We start from the raw sequence: 19,349 nt of genomic DNA, 5'->3' as shown, positions 1-19,349 counted from the left end.
GGAGGAAAGGGTAAAGACAGGTGACAGGATTGTGTCATCGAATATCCGTCCAAGAGTTACCAACTGTAAGTTCAGCAAAAGTAATCAAGATCCTTGAGTCTGACTTTGCAGACAAAGGTTCTGAAGAAAAGAGTGTATCTCAAGAAGACATAAAGTTCGTACACACTCTAGAAGAAAGTATTCAGCAGAATCAACAAGGTTATCTTGAAATGCCCTTACCCTTTAGAGAACAGCCTTGTCTGCCAAATAACAGAAATCTTGCAAGATTGAAATGCCTGAAGAAAAAGATGGGAAGAGATCCCAAATTCAAGCAAGATTATTTTAAATTCATGGAAGGCATCCTTGAAGAAGGACATGCAGAGAAGGTGAATAACCAACCTAAAGAAGGAGAAGTGTGGTACATCCCACATCAAGGTGTTTACCACCCAAAGAAACCAGATAAGATTAGAGTAGTATTTGATTGCTCAGCAAAGTATGATGGTGTTGCATTGAACGATCATCTACTAAAAGGACCAGACCTTACAAACACTCTGCCTGGAGTACTCTGTAGATTCAGAAAGTATCCCGTAGCGGTCATGTGTGACGTTGAAAAGATGTTCCACCAGTTTCATGTGAAGAATGAAGATAGAGACTTCCTGAGGTTTCTATGGTGGGAGGACGGAGATACAGATACAGAGCCAGCAGAATACAGAATGAAAGTACACTTGTTTGGAGCAGCATCGTCTCCAGATTGCGCCAATTATGGTATGAAGTACCTGGCCAACAAAAATGAAGAGGATTGCCCATCAGCAGCAAATTTTCTTAAGAAAAACTTCTATGTAGATGATGGTATTATAAGTCTAGAGTCCACAGAATCTGCAACCAAACTAGTAAAAGAAAGCCAAGAGTTATGCGCAAGAGGAAATCTGCGCCTTCATAAATTCATCTCAAACAACAGAGAGGTACTGGAATCCATCAGTGACTCTGAACGTGCATCAACAATGAAGGATGTAGATCTCAATTATGATCATCTTCCAGTTCAGAATGTACTTGGATTGGGATGGAATGTAGAGAATGATGAGTTCTTCTTTGAAGTATCCTTTGGAGAGAAAGTTGCAACTAGACGTACCATTCTTTCCACAGTGGCTTCTATATATGATCCATTGGGATTCTTGGCCCCAGTGATCCTCAAAGCAAAAGAAATACTACAAGAATTATGCAGACGGAAGTTGGGATGGGATGAACCCATACCTGAAGATTTGAGGCCAAGGTGGGAGGCTTGGATAAGAGACTTGCAGAATTTAAGAGAAGTTCGGATACCCAGATGTTTTGTACCTCATGCTTTCGGAGAGTACAAGAAAATAGAACTTCATCACTTTTCAGACGCCAGTAGTTATGGTTATGGTCAGTGCTCCTACATCAGAGTGATAGGAGAAGGAAAAATATACTGTGCCCTGGTTATGGGAAAGACCAGAGTCGCACCTACCAGTATTCAGACAATACCAAGACTTGAACTGACAGCAGCTGTTGTTTCAGCATCAGTAAGCAAGTTTCTGAGAGAAGAATTAGAGTTAAAAATAGATGAAGAATACTTTTGGACAGACTCACTAGTTGTCCTAGGATACATAAATAACGAAGCTCGAAGATTCCATGTCTTTGTCGCCAACAGAGTTCAGAAAATTCGGGAAATAACAAATCCGGAACATTGGCATCACATTGATACAAAGCATAACCCAGCAGATCATGCTTCAAGAGGCCTGAATGTAACAGAATCGAGAAATTCAAATTGGTTCACCGATCCAGAGTTCCTTTGGGAAAAGGAGATCATACCCAGTGAAGGTTACACAGAATTGTCTATGGGTGATCCAGAAGTAAAAGTTGTACAAACATTGAGCACTGTGTCAAGATGAAATACTTGAAAGACTATTCAGTTGTTCAAAAGGGAAAACGTCTCACTACTCCACTCAAGTTGGAACGTCCTATACAGCAGTTAGTTGTTCTATTTGAAAGTGATAAAAGACACTTGGAAGTTGAAAACCTGATGGAAAATTCCCCAAATTCATGTTCAAATCCTACTATAGAGAACATAGAATTATAGGTAATTTTGGTGGGAGTGTAGCTGGCCAGCTAGAACCTGTCCTAGGTTGCTAATATGACCTACATGCATATACAGCTAGACCTGTTAATAACCTCAATACAGTTCATATGTTTATATGTGAGAGACAAAAGCAGAGTTATTTACTGTGATTTCATGTTTGGATGTCACATAACAGTTGTATGTTGTGTTCACAGAAGCAAAAGGAAATTTGCCTGTAAGATTCATTTATATGCCTGTAAGGTAAGCTCAGACACAGCAGAGTTGAAACCAGAAAGCACAGAGCTAAACTTTATTACCCATAAGGTGTTTGTGGCCAATCACAGCCAATCTCACACTCAGCAACAGTCTTGGCCAATTACAGCCAGCCTTACACTCATTTTTTGTCTCTGAAGCCTCATGCTTCAGCCAGCCTTCTAATTTTCCACTACAGAAGAGAACTGAATAGACACACAGATCCACAGAGCAGTTTTATGGAAGCAAGTGGCCAAAAATAGGTAATTAACAGTTATACATGTTCCTATTGTTAGTAATGTGATTAGAGCTGTATACTGAACTAGTTATGTGTTCACTTGTAGTTCCACCAAACTCGAACACGAAATCAAACAAACAAACAAACTATCAAACTTCAAAAGTTATATCGAATTCAAACTATCGAACAAACCCAAACAACTCTAACAACTCAAAACCAAACCCAAGCAAACAAACTCAAACAGCAATAGAGAGAGAAATATATCCACCATTTGTTATACTGTATTCAGCACATGTTGTACATGGACTGTCTGCTGCAAAAGTGTCACTGTTATCTATGAAGAAAAGTTGAAGTTAATAAAGAAGATATCTTAAGCGTTTGGTGTGCTCTTTAAACCTACTACTTTCCATAGAACGGTATTAGAGGAATTTATAGAGTAACAGACAGTCTGGTTAGACTGAAGTCAGAGAGATCCAATTCTTCTAATGCCACAGCGCATAAGCCACTTTGTAGTGCTGCGCCTGCCACAGCTTTCGGTTATAGATTATAATTCTGCCAGTTGATTTAGACTGATTATTAAGCTGAATAGGAAGAAGCAGATTGTAGTTTGAGGTTACTATATCTGAGTCATAGTACAAACAGTTACAATTACAATACTTTACAGTCACTCTCACTTAATATAAATGTATATTGTTTGAGCATTAAATTATTGCCGGTGTCAATCTCCCAAGTTCTACCTTTATTATTGGGAATTGGATGACACCATATTGATCCGTATATAAGTATTTGGTGTTTCTTACTTGTATGTATGTTCTACTCATTTCTACCCCAGTAAATGGTTAAACTGGAATCTTTGTGGTGAGAGTATTTTTAGCATAACTTTACAGAAAATGACTGAACCTGTAGTGCCAAGCGGGTCAGATGTTTCTCAGGGTCCAGGGAGTGCAGAGGATGTTCTATTAGACAGCAGCCCCAAGGGGGTCGTGCTACATGTGTTTTACAACTGTGCGTGTTATACAATAACAATAGTTATTGTTATAATAAATACAATAGTTAGTTTGTTAGGTTTCCTGTAACTTAGTTAGGCATTTTGGTTATATGGTGATAGTTCACTTGTATCTTCAAGTTTGCTTGTTTCCTGTTTTCTGGTGTGTGGATGTCTTTTGTCTTATTATTAATAAATTGACTTAACTATACAGGTACATCTCATAAAATTATAATATCATCAAAAAGTTAATTTATTTCAGTAATTCCATTCAAAAAGTGAAATTCATAATTAGTATATAGATGCGTTACACACAGGGTGATATATTTCAAGCATTTCTTTCTTTAAATTTTGATTATTATGGCTTACAGCTAATGAAAAGAGATTACACAGAGCCAGGATCTCCTGTTTACATGGCGCTCGCAGTCACACACAGTCCCGACTCCTAGGATAGAAGTCACATGTCCCAATACTGGACAAGTGTTCTGTCTACCAAAGGAGCCATTCCAGGAGGCAGGACTGTGTGTGTCAATGACTGTGGAAACTTCACACTGGACATCATGCAACTTGGATTCTGTACCTCTCCACTTTTCCCCCAGACTCTGGGACCTTAATTTCCAAATGAAATGCAAAATTTTCCACAGTCCGTGATACTTAGGGGAGCCATGTCATCTACTGGTGTTGGTCCACTGTGTTTTATCAAGTCCAAAGTCATCACAGCCCTCTACCAGGAAATACTAGAGCACTTCCTGCTTCCCTCTACTGACCAGCTTTATGGGGGTCCCGATTTCATTTTCCAGCAGGACTTGGCACCTGCCCACACTGCCAAAAATACCAATACCTGGTTTATTGATCATGGTATCACTATGCTTGATTGGCTAGCAAACTTGCTTGACCTAAACATCATAGAGAATCTGTAGTTTATTATCAAAAGGAAGATGGGAGACACCAGATCAAACAATGCAGTTGTGCTGAAAGTCGCTATCAAAGAAACCGGGGCTTCCATAACTCTACCTTATAACTCTATCTTAGCAGTGCCACAGGCTGATTGCCTCCATGCCACGCCACATTGATGTAGTAATTCATGCAAAAGGAGCCCTGACCAAGTATTGAGTGCATACTATACTGTACATGGACATACTTTTTAGTAAACCAACATTTCTGTATTAAAAACCTTTTTTTTTTTTTTAAATGGACTTATGTAATATTCTAATTTTCTGAGACACTGAATTTTGGGTTTTCACTAGCTGTAAGCCATAATCATCAAAATTAAAAGAAAAAAATGCTTGAAATATATCACTCTGTGTATAACTTATCTATATAAAATATATGAGTTTCACTTTTTGAATGGAATTACTGAAATAAATGAACTTTTTGATGATATTCTAATTTTATGAGATGCAGCTGTTTATAGTCTTGCTTCGATTTCTAAGTGTAGTCACACAGATCTGGCCATCTCTGCTGCAGATTCCTGACAAAGAGAGCTTGGCTTGCCTGTCCTTTCCTGCCTGATCCTCCATTCATAGAAGCTGTACTACAGCTTCTATAAATGTCACAAGATCTGTAAATGGAGGGGGTGAAGTTATCAATTATCTGCCCACCCCCCATTCATATATCCTGTGGTGCTGGAGTGGATCCTGCAGAATGCCATGTAGTTCTCTATGCTTAAAAAAGCAGAGAGTTTAGTGATTGGAGGAGAGGCTGTTCACATGACCAGGCTTTCCTCCTCGATTTTTTCCCCCTTTTTTCTTCATTTATTTTAATTGAGCTCCACTTGCATCAAAGGCCTCATACAAGCTCAGTTCAATTCACATTTTGAAGAACACTATTGCGCTAAATAAATGCGTGGAACTTTTTTTTTTTAAAGCAGCCATATTGCTGCTCTATTGACCACAGATTCTGACTTGACTTAAACTTTCGTTGATTTCTTTAAAAAAAGCTTTCTTAAAGCTGGCATACACTAGTAGAATTCCATTCAAAAGTTTATATTTTAACTACTTGCCTTCTGTGCACTTAAACACCCTTCCCATCCAGGCCAATTTTCAGCTTTCAGCGCTCTAACACTTTGAATGACAATTGCGCGGTCATGCTACACTGTACCCATATGAAATTTTTATCATTTTTTTCACACAAATAGAGCTTTCTTTTGGTGGTATTTAATCATCTCTGGGTTTTTTATTTTTTACAAAAAAAAAGAAAAAAGACAGAAAATTTAAAAAAAAAAAAAAAAGTTTTTCTTATTTTCTGCGAGTAAATTTTGAAAATAAATTTTTCTCCCTCACTGATGTGCGCTGATGAGGCGGCACTGATGGGCACTGATAGGCTGCACTTATGGGCACTGATAGGCTGCACTTATGGGCACTGATGAGGTGGCACTTATGGGCACTGATTAGGTGGCACTTATGGGCACTGATGAGGAGGTACTAATATGCCGCACTGATGAGCACTGATAGGTGGCACTGATAGGTGGCACTGATAGGCAGCACTGATAGGCGGCACTGATAGGCACTGAGAGGTGGCACTGGTGGGTACTGAGAGGTGGCACTGCTGGGCACTGAGAGGTGGCACTGACGGGTGGCACTGATGGGCACTGATAGGCGGCACTGATGGACACTAACGGGTGGCACTGATGGACACTGACGGGTGGCACTGATGAGCACTGATGGGCGGCACTGATGAGCACTGATGGGCAGCACCATCAGTGCCCACACTCAGTGCCCATAGTGCTGCCAGTCAGTGCTCATCAGTGCCTAGATGAGCAGGCACTGATGGGCACTGACTGGCAGCACTATGGGCACTGATTGTGGGCATTGATGGAGGCACTGATGGCGGGCACTGTGGGCACTGATGGGGGGGCAATGTGTGTGTTTTTTTTACCTTCAGTAATCAGGGCACTGGTGATCGGTGCCCTGATTACATGTCTCTGTGTCCCCAGCGGCTGTCGGCTCCCCCTCCTTCCTCACACTGCAGACTATCATTGTCTAGTTTAATCTTGTAGGCAGACTTTTCATTCTCCCATGATTGTCCTATGAGCTTGCAGGACCCCTGACCCTCTGTCTGGACAGTGCTGATTGGCCTCATACACCCTCCCAAGAAAAAAAAAAAAACTCTCTAGCAATACACACCAAACTGAGTATGTGCAGAATGACTCCAAAAGCTCTGTCTTATCAGGAGATGGATTGGGGACCATGGAAGAAGGGGAGGATCAGAGAAGATAGGATCAAACATCCTTTTTACACAATGCAGATGATAAAGCCCTTAGGCTCCACAGTGAGTATAACAAGCATGGTTTATTGCACATACAGACTGATTTTACTGTTGTGGGTTTAGCAATACTTAACAAAAAATTGTTAATCAGTTCAAATCAACGTTCATTTTGGAACGCAGTGATGAGAAAATTGGAAAGAGCAGAATGGAAATTTTTTTATTAAAATAATACATTTCTAATAGTGTACGTATGTGGTTTTCGTTCGGGAAATTACATTTATTCTAAAATCAAATGTATCAATAAGTACTTTTAAATGACATTCGTCTAGTCATCCAAGGTACAACGAATTTTCATACGAATATTTGCACAAAATCTACAAGTGTATAGCCAGTGTTTTTGAAACTGTGGAAGCATAGACAGCTGGAAAACTGAAAGACAGAATGACAGCCTCAATATTTCCTAAAATGTTTCCATTAATAAAAAATGCCAGCTTTCACTGTTGTCCTAGTCACCAACCCACACACACATCTCACCACAGTACCTAGTTATAAAATTAGCAGGTTCATTTACCTCCCATCAGTTTAGATTTTTCATGTTGTTTGTATGTGCCAAACAAAGCATCCAGGGATATTTCTGTCAGTTCACGAAGCTTTTCCATGGTGGTGTCTGTTGCCCAATTAGGCAAAGTGAAATTGTGAACTTTCTGAAATAAATGTTTAAGATGTTTTAAAGCAGAAATATACCCATAAAAGTTTGATAACAATTAATGTTTTTTAACAAAAGAACATACACTATATTACCAAAAGTATTGGGACACCTGTCTTTACACACATGAACTGTAATGGCATCCCAGTCTTAATTCGTAGGGTTCAATATTGAGTTGGCCCACCCTTTGCAGCTATAACAGCTTCAATTCTTCTGGGAAGGCTACCCACAAGGTTCAGGAGTGTGTCTATGGGAATGTTTGACCATTCTTTCAGAAGCGCATTTATGAAGTCAGGCACTAATGTGGAAGAAGGCCTGGCTCGCAGTCTCCGCTTTAATTTATCCCAAAGGTGTTCTATCAGGTTGAGGTCAGGACTCTGTGCAGGCCAGTCAAGTTCCTCCACTCGAAAACTCGCTCATCCATGATTGGGAGTTTGCTTGTTGGGCATTTTGGAACTTCAAAGATGAGCATTTTACAAGCTGAAAAACGCTCAGGTGTGAACAGGGCCTTATTGAGGTAACTGCTGATTACAGTACAGTTCTTAACCACTTAAGCCCCGGAAGATTTTACCCCCATTCTGACCAGGGGGTATTTTGCGATTCGGCACTGCGTGATTTTAACGGACAATTGCGCGGTCATGCGACGCTGTACCTAAACGAATTTGGCGTCCTTTTTTTCCCACAAACAGAGCTTTCTTTTGGTGGTATTTGATCACCTGTGCGATTTTTTGATCACGCGTTATAAACAAAAAAAGAGCGTCAATTTTGCAAAAATAGCAATATTTTTCACATTTTTTTATATGAAATTCCCCCCAAAAAAAATGTAAAAATCAAAATTTTTTTAACATTTTCGGCCAATTTGTTTTCTGCTACCTATGTTTGGTAAAAAAAATTGCAAAAAGCGTATTTTGATTGGTTTGCGCAAAAGTTATCGCGTTTACTAACAAAGGGAAAGATTTTTGTCATTTTTGTTGGTTTTTTTTTTAACGCGTAATGGCGGCGATCTGCGTTTTTTTTTTGCGGTACTGCGACATTGCGGCGGACAGATCGGACCCTTGACTGACATTTTTGACACTTTTGGGGTTACCAGTGACATTTCCACAGTAATCAGTGCTATATATATGCACTGTTACTGTAAAAATACACTGGTAGTGAAGGGGTTAACTTTATTTGGGAGGGAGGGGCTGTGTGTGTCCCTAGGGGCGTGCTTTCTACTGTGATTGGCTGTGGCTTGAGCTGTAAGGACACTGATCAACGGATCTACATAGTAGATCCATGTGATCAGTGTCTTTACAGCGAGGAGAATGACAGGTGGCTTGTTTACACAAGCTGCCTGACATTCTCCCTCTCTCCCGCCGATCGCCGAGTGGCCGGCGGACATCGGGTCCGCTGGTCACACGCGCGGGGGGGTCCGTGACCACGCGGGAGCGCGCCTCCGGGGGCGCGCGCTTGCTCCCTAGACCCTCACAAGCAAGCAACGTAGCCCTACGTTAGTTTGCCTGTGAGGGGCTGACCGCCGACGTAGATAGTCGTGCGGCGGTCGGCAAGTGGTTAAGAAACATTCTCAGTACAGTTCCTTTACAGAGCTTTTCTAATACCCCATAAAGTGTGCATACCTTATGCATAAGGCAAGTCCATAAAACAATTGCTTTTGATTGCAAGAGTCAAATTCTCCAAGCTTGGGACCCCCCACCAGGAGCCCCACTTAGGCCCCCATCACCCCCTCCCCCCTCCATAAGGGGCGATCACAGCCTGAGGAGTAGCAAGCTATATTTTGGCAGTATTCTCCCAGGAACCTCTTTAGGGGCTTGGAGCCTACCTCCTTTTATCTGGGCTGACCTGTCGGGGGCAGTGACCTGGCTGAAAAGGGCAGTAAAAGCATTAGTAAACCTTTTACTTCCAGCACACAGGTCAACCTAAGGACACAAAAAACATCAAGACATTGTAACATTTGGCACTTGGAAGGCTCAATTAACATGAGGAAATTAGCACAACCAGGAAAAGCAAGTGCTTACGCAGAACGGCCTGTTAATCCCTTGTAGGCGCTTGTCTACAGGCCAAACAAAATAGCTGAAGGCTCCTAAACAAAATAGGGCAGAAGATGCTGGAGTTGGTGATCTTCAGAAAAAGTGTCAGTTAGAGGGTTGAAAAACAAGTGATAGGGGTGCTTACAATGGTTAGCTTTTATTTATGCATGGGAAAAAAAAGTTGCTGTAACTGCTTTAAAAGTGTTAGCTTGACAATGCCGCTGTCAATGGGTGACACTGTTGCACCTCTATAGCGTGGAGGGACCCTAAGACAGGAAGTATGTAGCTACCTGGATACCCATAATAAGGGGGAAAAAAACAAAGGCACCCTCTACATTTCAAGTGGCTCTAAAGCAGGGATCTCAAAACGACGGCCCTCCAGCTTTTGCGGAACTACACATCCCATGATGCATTGTAAAACTCTGACATTCACAGATATGATTAGGCATGATGAAAATTGTAGTTCCTGAACAAAAGGAGGGCCATAGTTTGGAGACCTCTACTCTAAGGGAAAGGTTTTTTTTTTTTTTTTTTTTTTCGCCTTAAAGAGGAAGTAAACCCTCCTCAGGAAGTTGTACCTATAGGTAAGCCTATGATAAGGCTTACCTATAGGTACTGTAAATATCTCCTAAACATGTACGGTTTAGGAGATATTTACCTTTAATGCAGCCAGTGACGTCACTGGCGCATGCGCTCTGAAGGAACGGCTGATCGTGCCGTTCCTTCAGAGCCCCGTGCCGTGACCGTCGGCTCCTGTGCGCGTGCGCAGGAGTGACGTCACCGCGGCTCCGGCCAATCCGATGGCCGGATGCCGCGATCCCGGAAGACGGGCGACTGAACATGTCGCTCGTCATACAGGTAAGAGAGCGGCACGGCGGGGGCTCGTTCTAAGGTAAGTATTTCATAATGAGCTAGTATGCGATGCATACTAGCTCATTATGTCTTTCTCTTGCAGGTTGTAAAAGAAAATTTTTTTTTTTTAACGAGTTTACAACCTCTTTAAATGCATTCTCTGCATTAGGGTAAAAATTATTTCAAAATCTGTTCCCCCCAGCCCCCCCACCTTACATACTCACCTCCAGCGGTGTACCCCTCTGCAGCAGCTCTTCTCCCTTCTCTCTCTGTTCTCATAAGAGGCTCTGAAAGCAGTGGGAGCCATTGGCCCCTGCTGCTGTCAATCAAATCCTGTGAGTAGGGAGCAGGGGGCGGGGCTGAGCCCCGTTGTGTGTGTCTATGGATGCACTTAGCTCTGTTCAAGAGCTAGCCTGCACAAGTGCATCCATAGCAAGTGGATTGCCATGGGGACATTTGGAGAAGAGGAGGGGCAGACAGCGGTGGCGGGGGACCCCAGAAGAGGAGTTTTGAGGCTGCCCTATGCAATACTATTGCACAGAGCATTTATATACAAAATGGTTATTATTTTAAGAAAAAAATATTTTGGTATTAGGATTGGTATATTGCAATATCATACATTTTTGTTTTTGGGTTTATATTTCAGTCTTTTTATTTTTCAAGCTCCATATACGGCCCTTCCAAACAGGAGTAAAAAGTGAGTAATTCGGCAGCATTGTGTAAAAAATAAGACAATAAACATCACTAGTATTATACTGTGTACAAAAATAGTCAATATCATTGATATTATATGTGCCATAGCATAAGAATAAGAGTCGGTTCACACTATTGCGACACGACTCTGCACTACTTCGGGAGGCGACTTGTCAGTCCCGTGCACCGCGACTTCGGCGCGACTTGCATGGACTCCATATAATGAATGTCTATGCAAGTCGCTCCGAGGTCGCCCCGAAGTAGTACAGGACCCTTTTTCTAAGTTGGAGCGACTTGTGTCGCTCCTATTAGAACGGGTCCTGTAGCAGTCAATGGACTGCGAGGGACCGCAACTTGTCAGGCTGACAAGTCGCCTGACAAGTCGCTTTAGTGTGAATCGAGTCTAAGAGCTTTGCATCTATTTGTTTTTGGGTTTAGATACACTTTAGGCTTTGGGAGCAATAAAAGAGGATTACATTTTTTTTTTTTTCGAGAATCATATCTACCTAGGTTGATGCAGCATCGGCCCAAAGCTGCATCCGTCACCTGCCAGCTCTAACACTGAGAACCGAGCGATCAAACACCGCTGATCACTCAGTTCTCAGAGCCAGCGAGCAGAGCTGATGACTGCCAGTCTCCAGCTATCAGCTCTGCCCCTCCTACGCTCACTGGAGCGCTGGGCTGTGGAAGGGGTGCACTGAGAGGCTGAGCCAGATGCCGGTCCAGGGATCTGGGGGATCCCGACCATATGATCACGATCCTTTCTGAGCCTGGACCGGCTCTGTGATGTCAGCCGACAGCAGGCTTCAGCCCATTGTCTTCTGAAAATGGGTCACCGGAGTGCAGAATGAACAGCACCACTGTGATCCACTGGAGAAGTACAGCCAAATGAGCTTTGGCTATATTTCTCCTTTTAATATGGCACTTTTTACTTCCCATTGATTTGTAGGGGAACACAGGCAGCTCTTATGTGAACAAAAGCTCATTGGCACATGACCATACTAGAACCACAAGGTGGCGGTGCTTGTCCCAACCATTTGAAAAGCAGCCTTTATACTCACACCCTCAAATAGTGGAAAAAAAGCTCTGCCACCTTGTGGTTCTGGTATGGTCATGTGTCAATGAGCTTTTGTTCACATCAGAGCTGTCTGTGTTCCCTTACAAATCAATGGGAAGTAAAAAGTAGCTGGAAGCAAGTCAATGCAGCTAAGAAGGAGGTCAGCTGCAGATCAACTGCATCTATCATTGAACTGTGAACGATCTCAGAAATATCTGAACTCGCATGATTTTAAACAGCATTTTGTTAGTCTGATTTCGGGTGCGATTTGACAGACATCTGCTGGTTCCTGCACAGATTGACATGGCCCCTTGAAGTCGCCAAAAGTAGTAAAGAAACTACTTTTGGGAATTGGTGTGGCGCCGCAAAGTCGACGTTGCACCAATTCGGACAGTGCCATTGCTGGCAATTAGCTCCGATTAGACATGCGACTTGACATGTCAAATTGCATGTCAAATCAGACCAATGTGAACGTGGGCTTAAACTGATATTTTATGCAAGCACCTGAAAGCAATCAAAATTTGCTCACAAGTCCAAAGCCCATTGACATAATTCCTAATATGAATGAGCTTGGGTTTGGTCTGACCCGGGTGTGGTCCAAACCCAAAAGTTAGTTGCCACTGCTGTCCCAGTGAACTGTAGGCTGGAGATTCTCCATTTCCCAGCTGACCAAATAGGGGCATTGACCGAATATGATTTTGACTTAATATGGCCATAAGTCTATATTTGGTCAATAATGTTATGAGCATCTGTGTATGTTAGCTGCGGAATAGGAAATCTTCCGCTTGTAGCTCATTGGACCAACAATGACCACTGATCTCCAGGTTTGGACAAACTTGGGTTCCAGCGAACCCAAGCTCATTTGTAGTCCCTAATACAGGCAATTGAGAAAATGTATAGGTTGTGTGGATGAAAATCTGTGCCAGTCCAGAACAAAAGTCTACTGGTATATTCATTACTAATTAATTTTTACTTCATATTTAAAATACCAAACAATATTTCACAAAGACAGCAACAAGGCAAAATCAGCAAATGAAAGGCACATAAATGTGATATTCTAAAAGTGTTCAGCCCATTAATACATAATCCTTAAAGAGGACCATAACTGTGTTTAGTACAATACGGTTAGGGCAGCCTCCAGGCATTCATTGCTAAAGCATTGTAGGGCCTCTTTTTTCATACAGTGTTTGCTTTATAATGACTTGAGCTAACAGGCGCTCTTTATAGTCCTTACGTCCATTATCTTTTCATTTAAGCTGGCCATACACTGCTAGTTCTCTTTCGTTCAGCCCAATGGCTAAACAGATTGCTCCATCCACACAAACGAGGTGGATGATGGAATCCCACTCCACTAGCCGGGACATTGCATTATGATCAAGAAACATTTTCCCAACTAGCTCATTAGACAGAAGTAGCTTAAATGATCAACTTCTATCAAGAGGGGACTGTCACTCACTAATCAAATTTGGCCGGTTTCTGCTAAACCGGCTAAATTTCAAACAATGTATGGCCAGCTTTAGTGTGTTATAGAACAGTATACTTTTATTTATACATTAGCAGCACTTTAAACACCAATAGAATAGTGTATATAAAGGACTGAATGTATAATTCACTGTAATGAAACAAAAAACCATAACATTCAAATCCCATAAATCCTATTGAGGAAAACTGGAAGGAGTGACCACACGGCTTTCACATCTGTGATTATACACAAGCACAGCGTCTTGTCGGGTGCCGTGGCTGGACTGTCCTCCCCACTGAACACCGCAGGACAGAGAGCGGTGAGCACAGAGTAGGCTTCGGGGGCTTGGTTAGCTATGCTTTGATGCTTTTATTCTATTGATATCTTGTAAGTGCATATTGTAAGGTGATGGATGGGCTTATTCAATAAATTGTACAAACGGACTTCACTATGAATTGTTTATTTCATTTTTGGATCAAACTGGCACCACGGTCTTATGAGATCCAACCCGCAGGGAGGAGATGAGAACTGTTCATATATCTTTGGAGTCAGTGCAGTGAAGTCTGTTTATATATATATATATATATATATATATATATATATATGTAATGGGCCCGCCCATACTGCATATATATGTGGTGAGTTTTTCTACTTGTGGGGGTGATCTTCCACGAGGTGTAGTGAAGGTTTATCTAAGATCTAAAGACTGTTTCTGGCCACACGGATCTATCTTACTTTTATCACCATTTACTGTGACTGTTTTCCAAGAACATAATCAGTGGACTTTATTTTCTTCCCTTATATATCTGCACAGGATATTAATGGACTTAATGGTTATTGATTCTGTTTATTAGAGTGAATGACATATCCAGTTTTCCTCAATAGGATTTATGGGATTTGCACATTATGGTTTTTTGTTTCATTACAGTGAATTATAATACATTCAGTCTTTTATATACACTATTCTATTGGTGTTTAAAACGCTGCTAATGTATGATTAATTTATTACCATACATATTATATATATATTGTTTTATCCATTTATAGTAGCAGCTATTCTTATCGAGTTTTGTGTTCCACATCTCTCGATTCTAATCCTAATATTTTGGTGCTGGGTGGTTGCATTTATTGATTTTTCATTGGTGTAACCCTATTGGTTATTTTATACTTTTATTTACCTCACAAACTAGTGCATCGTTGAGTGTCCACCATTGATAGGGTCCTTTCGGTCCAATTAATTGTTCAGATGAGTAGCCAGTTTCTTTTTGTAAAGAGCTCAGAAATTCCTGTATTCAAAATAACAGCAGTACACATACATTTTAGAATTAACAGAATTGAGTCTGTTATGCAGTTGCTCAACTAATCCACTTTGCTTATGTAGTTTTGACTAGACATATGTGGTTTGTTTTTTTCCGAATCGAAATTCAGACAAAAGTTTTGTTATTCAGAGATTCAGATGTATCCAAATTTCAGAAATACAATAGTAACAAATTTAAATGGGTTCGAAACAAAATTATGTCTGAAATTCAAATCAATTTGACTTGAATTCAAATCAAATTTGAATAGAATTCGTATCAAATTAAAACTGAATTTGAATCAAATCTGAAGACGAAATAAAACTTGAAAACAAATTTGTAATACAAACCTATTGCTGATTTCCTTCAAAGAATGTGTATTGGTGTTAGAATATAAAGCCTTCATCCCAGTCAATGCCTTCTTAAAGGAAACGCGTTGGATTAGGGCTAGCAAAGTGACGTCAACTAGCGCGGTCCGCACTGCAGGCGGCCTTGCAAGATTTTTTCCTATATCGCTCAAATTCATTGTCCTTGATGTAAGAGCAATTTTTATTTAATAAACCAGCTTTATACGCATTATTGCACTATGAGTGTCTTTCATTATCTTTTATAACCACATGATGTGATTAACGAGATTAACCACTTAAGGACTGCCCCACGTACATAGACTGTGGCAGGGCGGACCTGAAGCACAAAATCACGTACCTATACGTGACTGTTTAAGATGTCTCTAGGGGGCACACGTGCCGCTGGAGCCACACTCCAACTGCGATTGGTCACAGTAGGAGCCAGTCAGCAGGAGCCATTCAGCGGATCCCGTGGCCGCTATGGCCACTGGCCACCCGTGATCATGAAGGAGAATGACAGAACAGCGGTATGCCTATATAAACAAGGCAGACCGCTGTTCTGCCGGACAGGAAGAGAGAGATTGTGTGTTCCTACAAATCAGGAACACAGATCTCCCTCTTCCTGCAGTCAGTCCTGTCCCCCTACAGTTAGAAAGCATTCCCTAGAAGCACACCTAACCCCTTGATTGCCCCTGATGTTAACCCCTTCCCTAATAAAATAAAATATATAAGTATAGTCCGTGCTATGGATAATCAACAAAAAATGTGATAATATTCTAAAAGTGCTTTGAGCTTCTGCCTCCAATTAGAATGCTACAGAGGTAGTGCCTGTTGTAAATCTATGTATAAAAAAATGGGTTTTGGTGATGCTCTAGGTGCAATAAAAGACAAATATACCAGTATGCATATCATTCTCCAAAAATCACAAATCAAATGAATATGAATTATAGTGCAATTTATGCAAAAAAATTATGTGCAAAAATTACTAAAATGTCAGTGCTAAAATAATAGTGCCTAATGGAGTGAACTTCCAATTACACTCAAATCATAAAAAGTACTGAAAAGTATGTCTATGTATAGTATAGTATGCACTTAGTACTTGCTTGGGCCTCCTTTTGCATAAATTACTACATCAATGTGGCGTGGCATGGAGGGGATCAACCTGTGGCACTGCTAAGGTGTTAGAGAGGCCCAGTTTGCTTTGATAGCAGCTTTCACCACATTTGCATTGTTGGGTCTGGTGTCTCTCATCGTCCTCTTGACAATACTCTACAGATTCTCCATGGGGTTTAGGTCAGGCGAGTTTGCTGACCAATCAAGCATAGTGATACCATGATCATTAAACCAGGTATTGGTACTTTTGGCAGTGTGGGCAGGTGCCAAGTCCTGCTGGAAAATGAAATCAGCATCCCCATAAAGCTGGTCAGCAGAGGGAAGCATGAAGTGTATTAGAATTTCCTGGTAGAGGGCTGCGCTGACTTTGGACTTGATAAAACACAGAGGACCAACACCAGCAGATGACATGGCTCCCCAAATCATCGCTGACTGTGGAAACTTCACACTGGACCTCATGCAACTTGGATCCTGTGCCTCTCCACTCTTCCTCCAGACTCTGGGACATTGATTTACAAATAAAATGCACATTTTCCACAGTTTGTGATGATTGGTCTTATGTAACATTCTAATTTTCTGAGATACTTAATTTGGGGTTTTCACTAGCTGCAAGCCATAATCAAAGTTAAAATAAAGAAATGCTTGAAATATATCACTCTGTGTGTAACGCATCTATATAAAATTTATGAGTTTCACTTGAATTGAATTACCGAAATAAATGAACTTTTTGAGGATATTCTAATTTTATGGTATGCAATCGTAGTTTAATGTATTGTTTTCTATCTCTTTAAAATATAAAACACATGCAATCACTGCTTTACAAACAAACATTTAAAATATGACAAATTGTTCCCACAGTGCCACAGATTAAATAAAGAGACAGCGCAGCACAGCAGCTTGCTTTGAGGCACACTTTAATTTAAACTGAGCCATTCCATAAGGGATGAGTCACTGGGATAAATGAATGTTGATGAGTCATTGAACTGGGTAGGCAAACAGCAGCTTTCATAAAAGAAACAAACTGAGAGCTTAAAAAAATGTGAGAAAACGACCCGAAGCTCTACCTGCTGACTCAAATGCATCCATTGAATTATAAAAATGAAGTTCAATAAGTCACTGGGATAGGTGACTGTTGATGAGCCTTTGAACTGGGTAAAAAACAGGGAGAGCCTAAAAAAAATGTAAAAATCACCTGAAGATCTAGCTGTTGGCTCAAAAGCATAAAGTGAAATATTAAAGTAGAATTCCAGTCAAATACCAATTACAGGCAGTTCCTGAGTTACAAACATCCGACTTACAAATGGCTCATACTTACAAATGGAGGGAGACAATAGGGAGTGAGAGAAAATCTACCCATATGACAAAAAATTCACTCCTGTAAGAGTTATCATGGGGAAAAAGGTGTCTCCCCTGAAGCTTTATCACCAAACCCAAAATTTTTAAAAACAAATTGTCACAGGGAGAGAAAATAAGATGAAATCTTCTGAACAGGGGCACAGACAGCAAAACAAACATTACAGGTGTATAAAGCCTTCCCTATGCTATCCACAAAGATTAAAAATATTATATTTTTTGGCTGGAGTTACACTTAAAAAATTTACCTGTTCCAACTTACATACAAATTCAGCTTAAGAACAAACCTACAGACCCTATCTTGTTTGTAACATGGACTGCCTGTGTACCCAAACTAGCTCACTATTCTAAACCTATTTTAACTAACCTGTTAAAGAACGATGTCTATACTTACCTATTCTGAGGGTCCTCTGGTCTGGTCACATGATCAGATCCCAGCACCGGCTTCAGTGTAGAGGAGTGACAGCCGATAATCGATGCCCCATAGTAAGCCTATGGGTGACGTTATCGCCTAGGCTCTTCAGCCATTGTTGGCGATCTCTCCTCTTCACTAAAGCCGGCTGGTGGGGTGATCATGTACCTGAACCGAAGCACCCTTAGAATAAGTAAATAAAGACATCTTTCATTTACAGAGTAGTTAGAATAGGCTTAGAATAGAGAGTGGGTGCAGGTTTAAGTACAGTTAGTATTTGAATGGAGCTCTACTTTAATATAGAATTTAGTAAGGGATGAGTCACTGGGATAAGTGACTGTTGATGAGTCTTTGAACTGGGTAAAAAACAGGAGATTAAATCAAAGAAACAAACTGCGGCCTAAAAAACTGAATTTTTGTAAAATCTTACCGTAAAATTCCTTTCTCTGAGTCCTCCGACAGTCGCCGCCCACTCATACAGTCTTCACCAATGGGTATTGACCTCTTATCCATAGGAGCAAGCTAGGCATAAGACTTGTTAAAAACAAAGCATTTACATAGACACACCTATGGGGGCTGTCCCACTGGTCCAATACCCCCCCCTGCTATCAGCCATCCCAACTCAGTTTGGTAGCAAGCAGTTAGCAGCCAAAAAAAGGGGCGGCGACTGTCGGAGGACTCAGAGAAAGGAATTTTACAGTAAGATTTTACAAAAATTCAGTTTTCTCTTACGTCCTCCGACAGTCGCCGCCCACTCATACAGTCTTCACCAAAGGGATGTCCCAAAGCAGTGTAGACATGAGGGGTGGGAAACGCAACCGTCAGAAAAGGCCACGCAGTACCCACATCAGAGAAAGGAACCTTACATGAACATAAAGGTAACCCTCTGGGTAATAAAAAAGGCTCAACAGGAGCAACAACCCAGGAAAGCAAATAACCAAGGGGGAAAAAACAACCCCAACAGCCAGGGACCCGTGAAACCAGGGTCCCCTCACAATACTGCCGCACAGAGAACTTTGCGGCCAAAGGAGGCTGATGCCAGAACATCAATTTTGTAGAGTTTGGAAAAAGTGTGCACTGACGACCAAGTCGCAGCCTTACACACCTGGGCCAACAAAGCCTGATGCCGGAAGGCCCAGGACACACTCACCGCTCTGGTAGAGTGCGCCTTGACAGGGAAGGGCGGTACCCATTCCTTCAACGAATAGGCATGTACAATTGTCTGTCTGATCCATTTCGAAATGGTCGCCGCAGACGCAGCCATACCCTTCCAAGGTCCCTCAGGAAGGACAAA

The 19,349-nt window shown here is 41.3% G+C and overlaps 1 protein-coding gene across 1 annotated transcript in view; it reads right to left on the bottom strand.

Annotated features, from left to right (window-relative positions):
* LOC309556067 (prostatic acid phosphatase-like) overlaps nt 1-19,349 on the bottom strand; it is a 163,292-nt gene that overhangs the window by 41,762 nt on the left and 102,181 nt on the right. Inside the window, exons 6-7 of the mRNA XM_082258379.1 lie at nt 14,714-14,821; nt 7,310-7,442 (exon numbers count right to left, since the gene is read on the bottom strand). Coding sequence (XP_082114505.1) covers nt 7,310-7,442; nt 14,714-14,821 — 241 coding nt within the window. The remainder of the gene's footprint in view (nt 1-7,309; nt 7,443-14,713; nt 14,822-19,349) is intronic.

Source organism: Pelophylax lessonae (genome assembly GCF_965119305.1).
Source record: "Pelophylax lessonae genome assembly, chromosome: 5".
NCBI lineage: Eukaryota > Metazoa > Chordata > Amphibia > Anura > Ranidae > Pelophylax > Pelophylax lessonae.
Note: the sequence above shows the minus strand (reverse complement) of the source record. Positions and strands in the feature narration are given on the sequence as shown.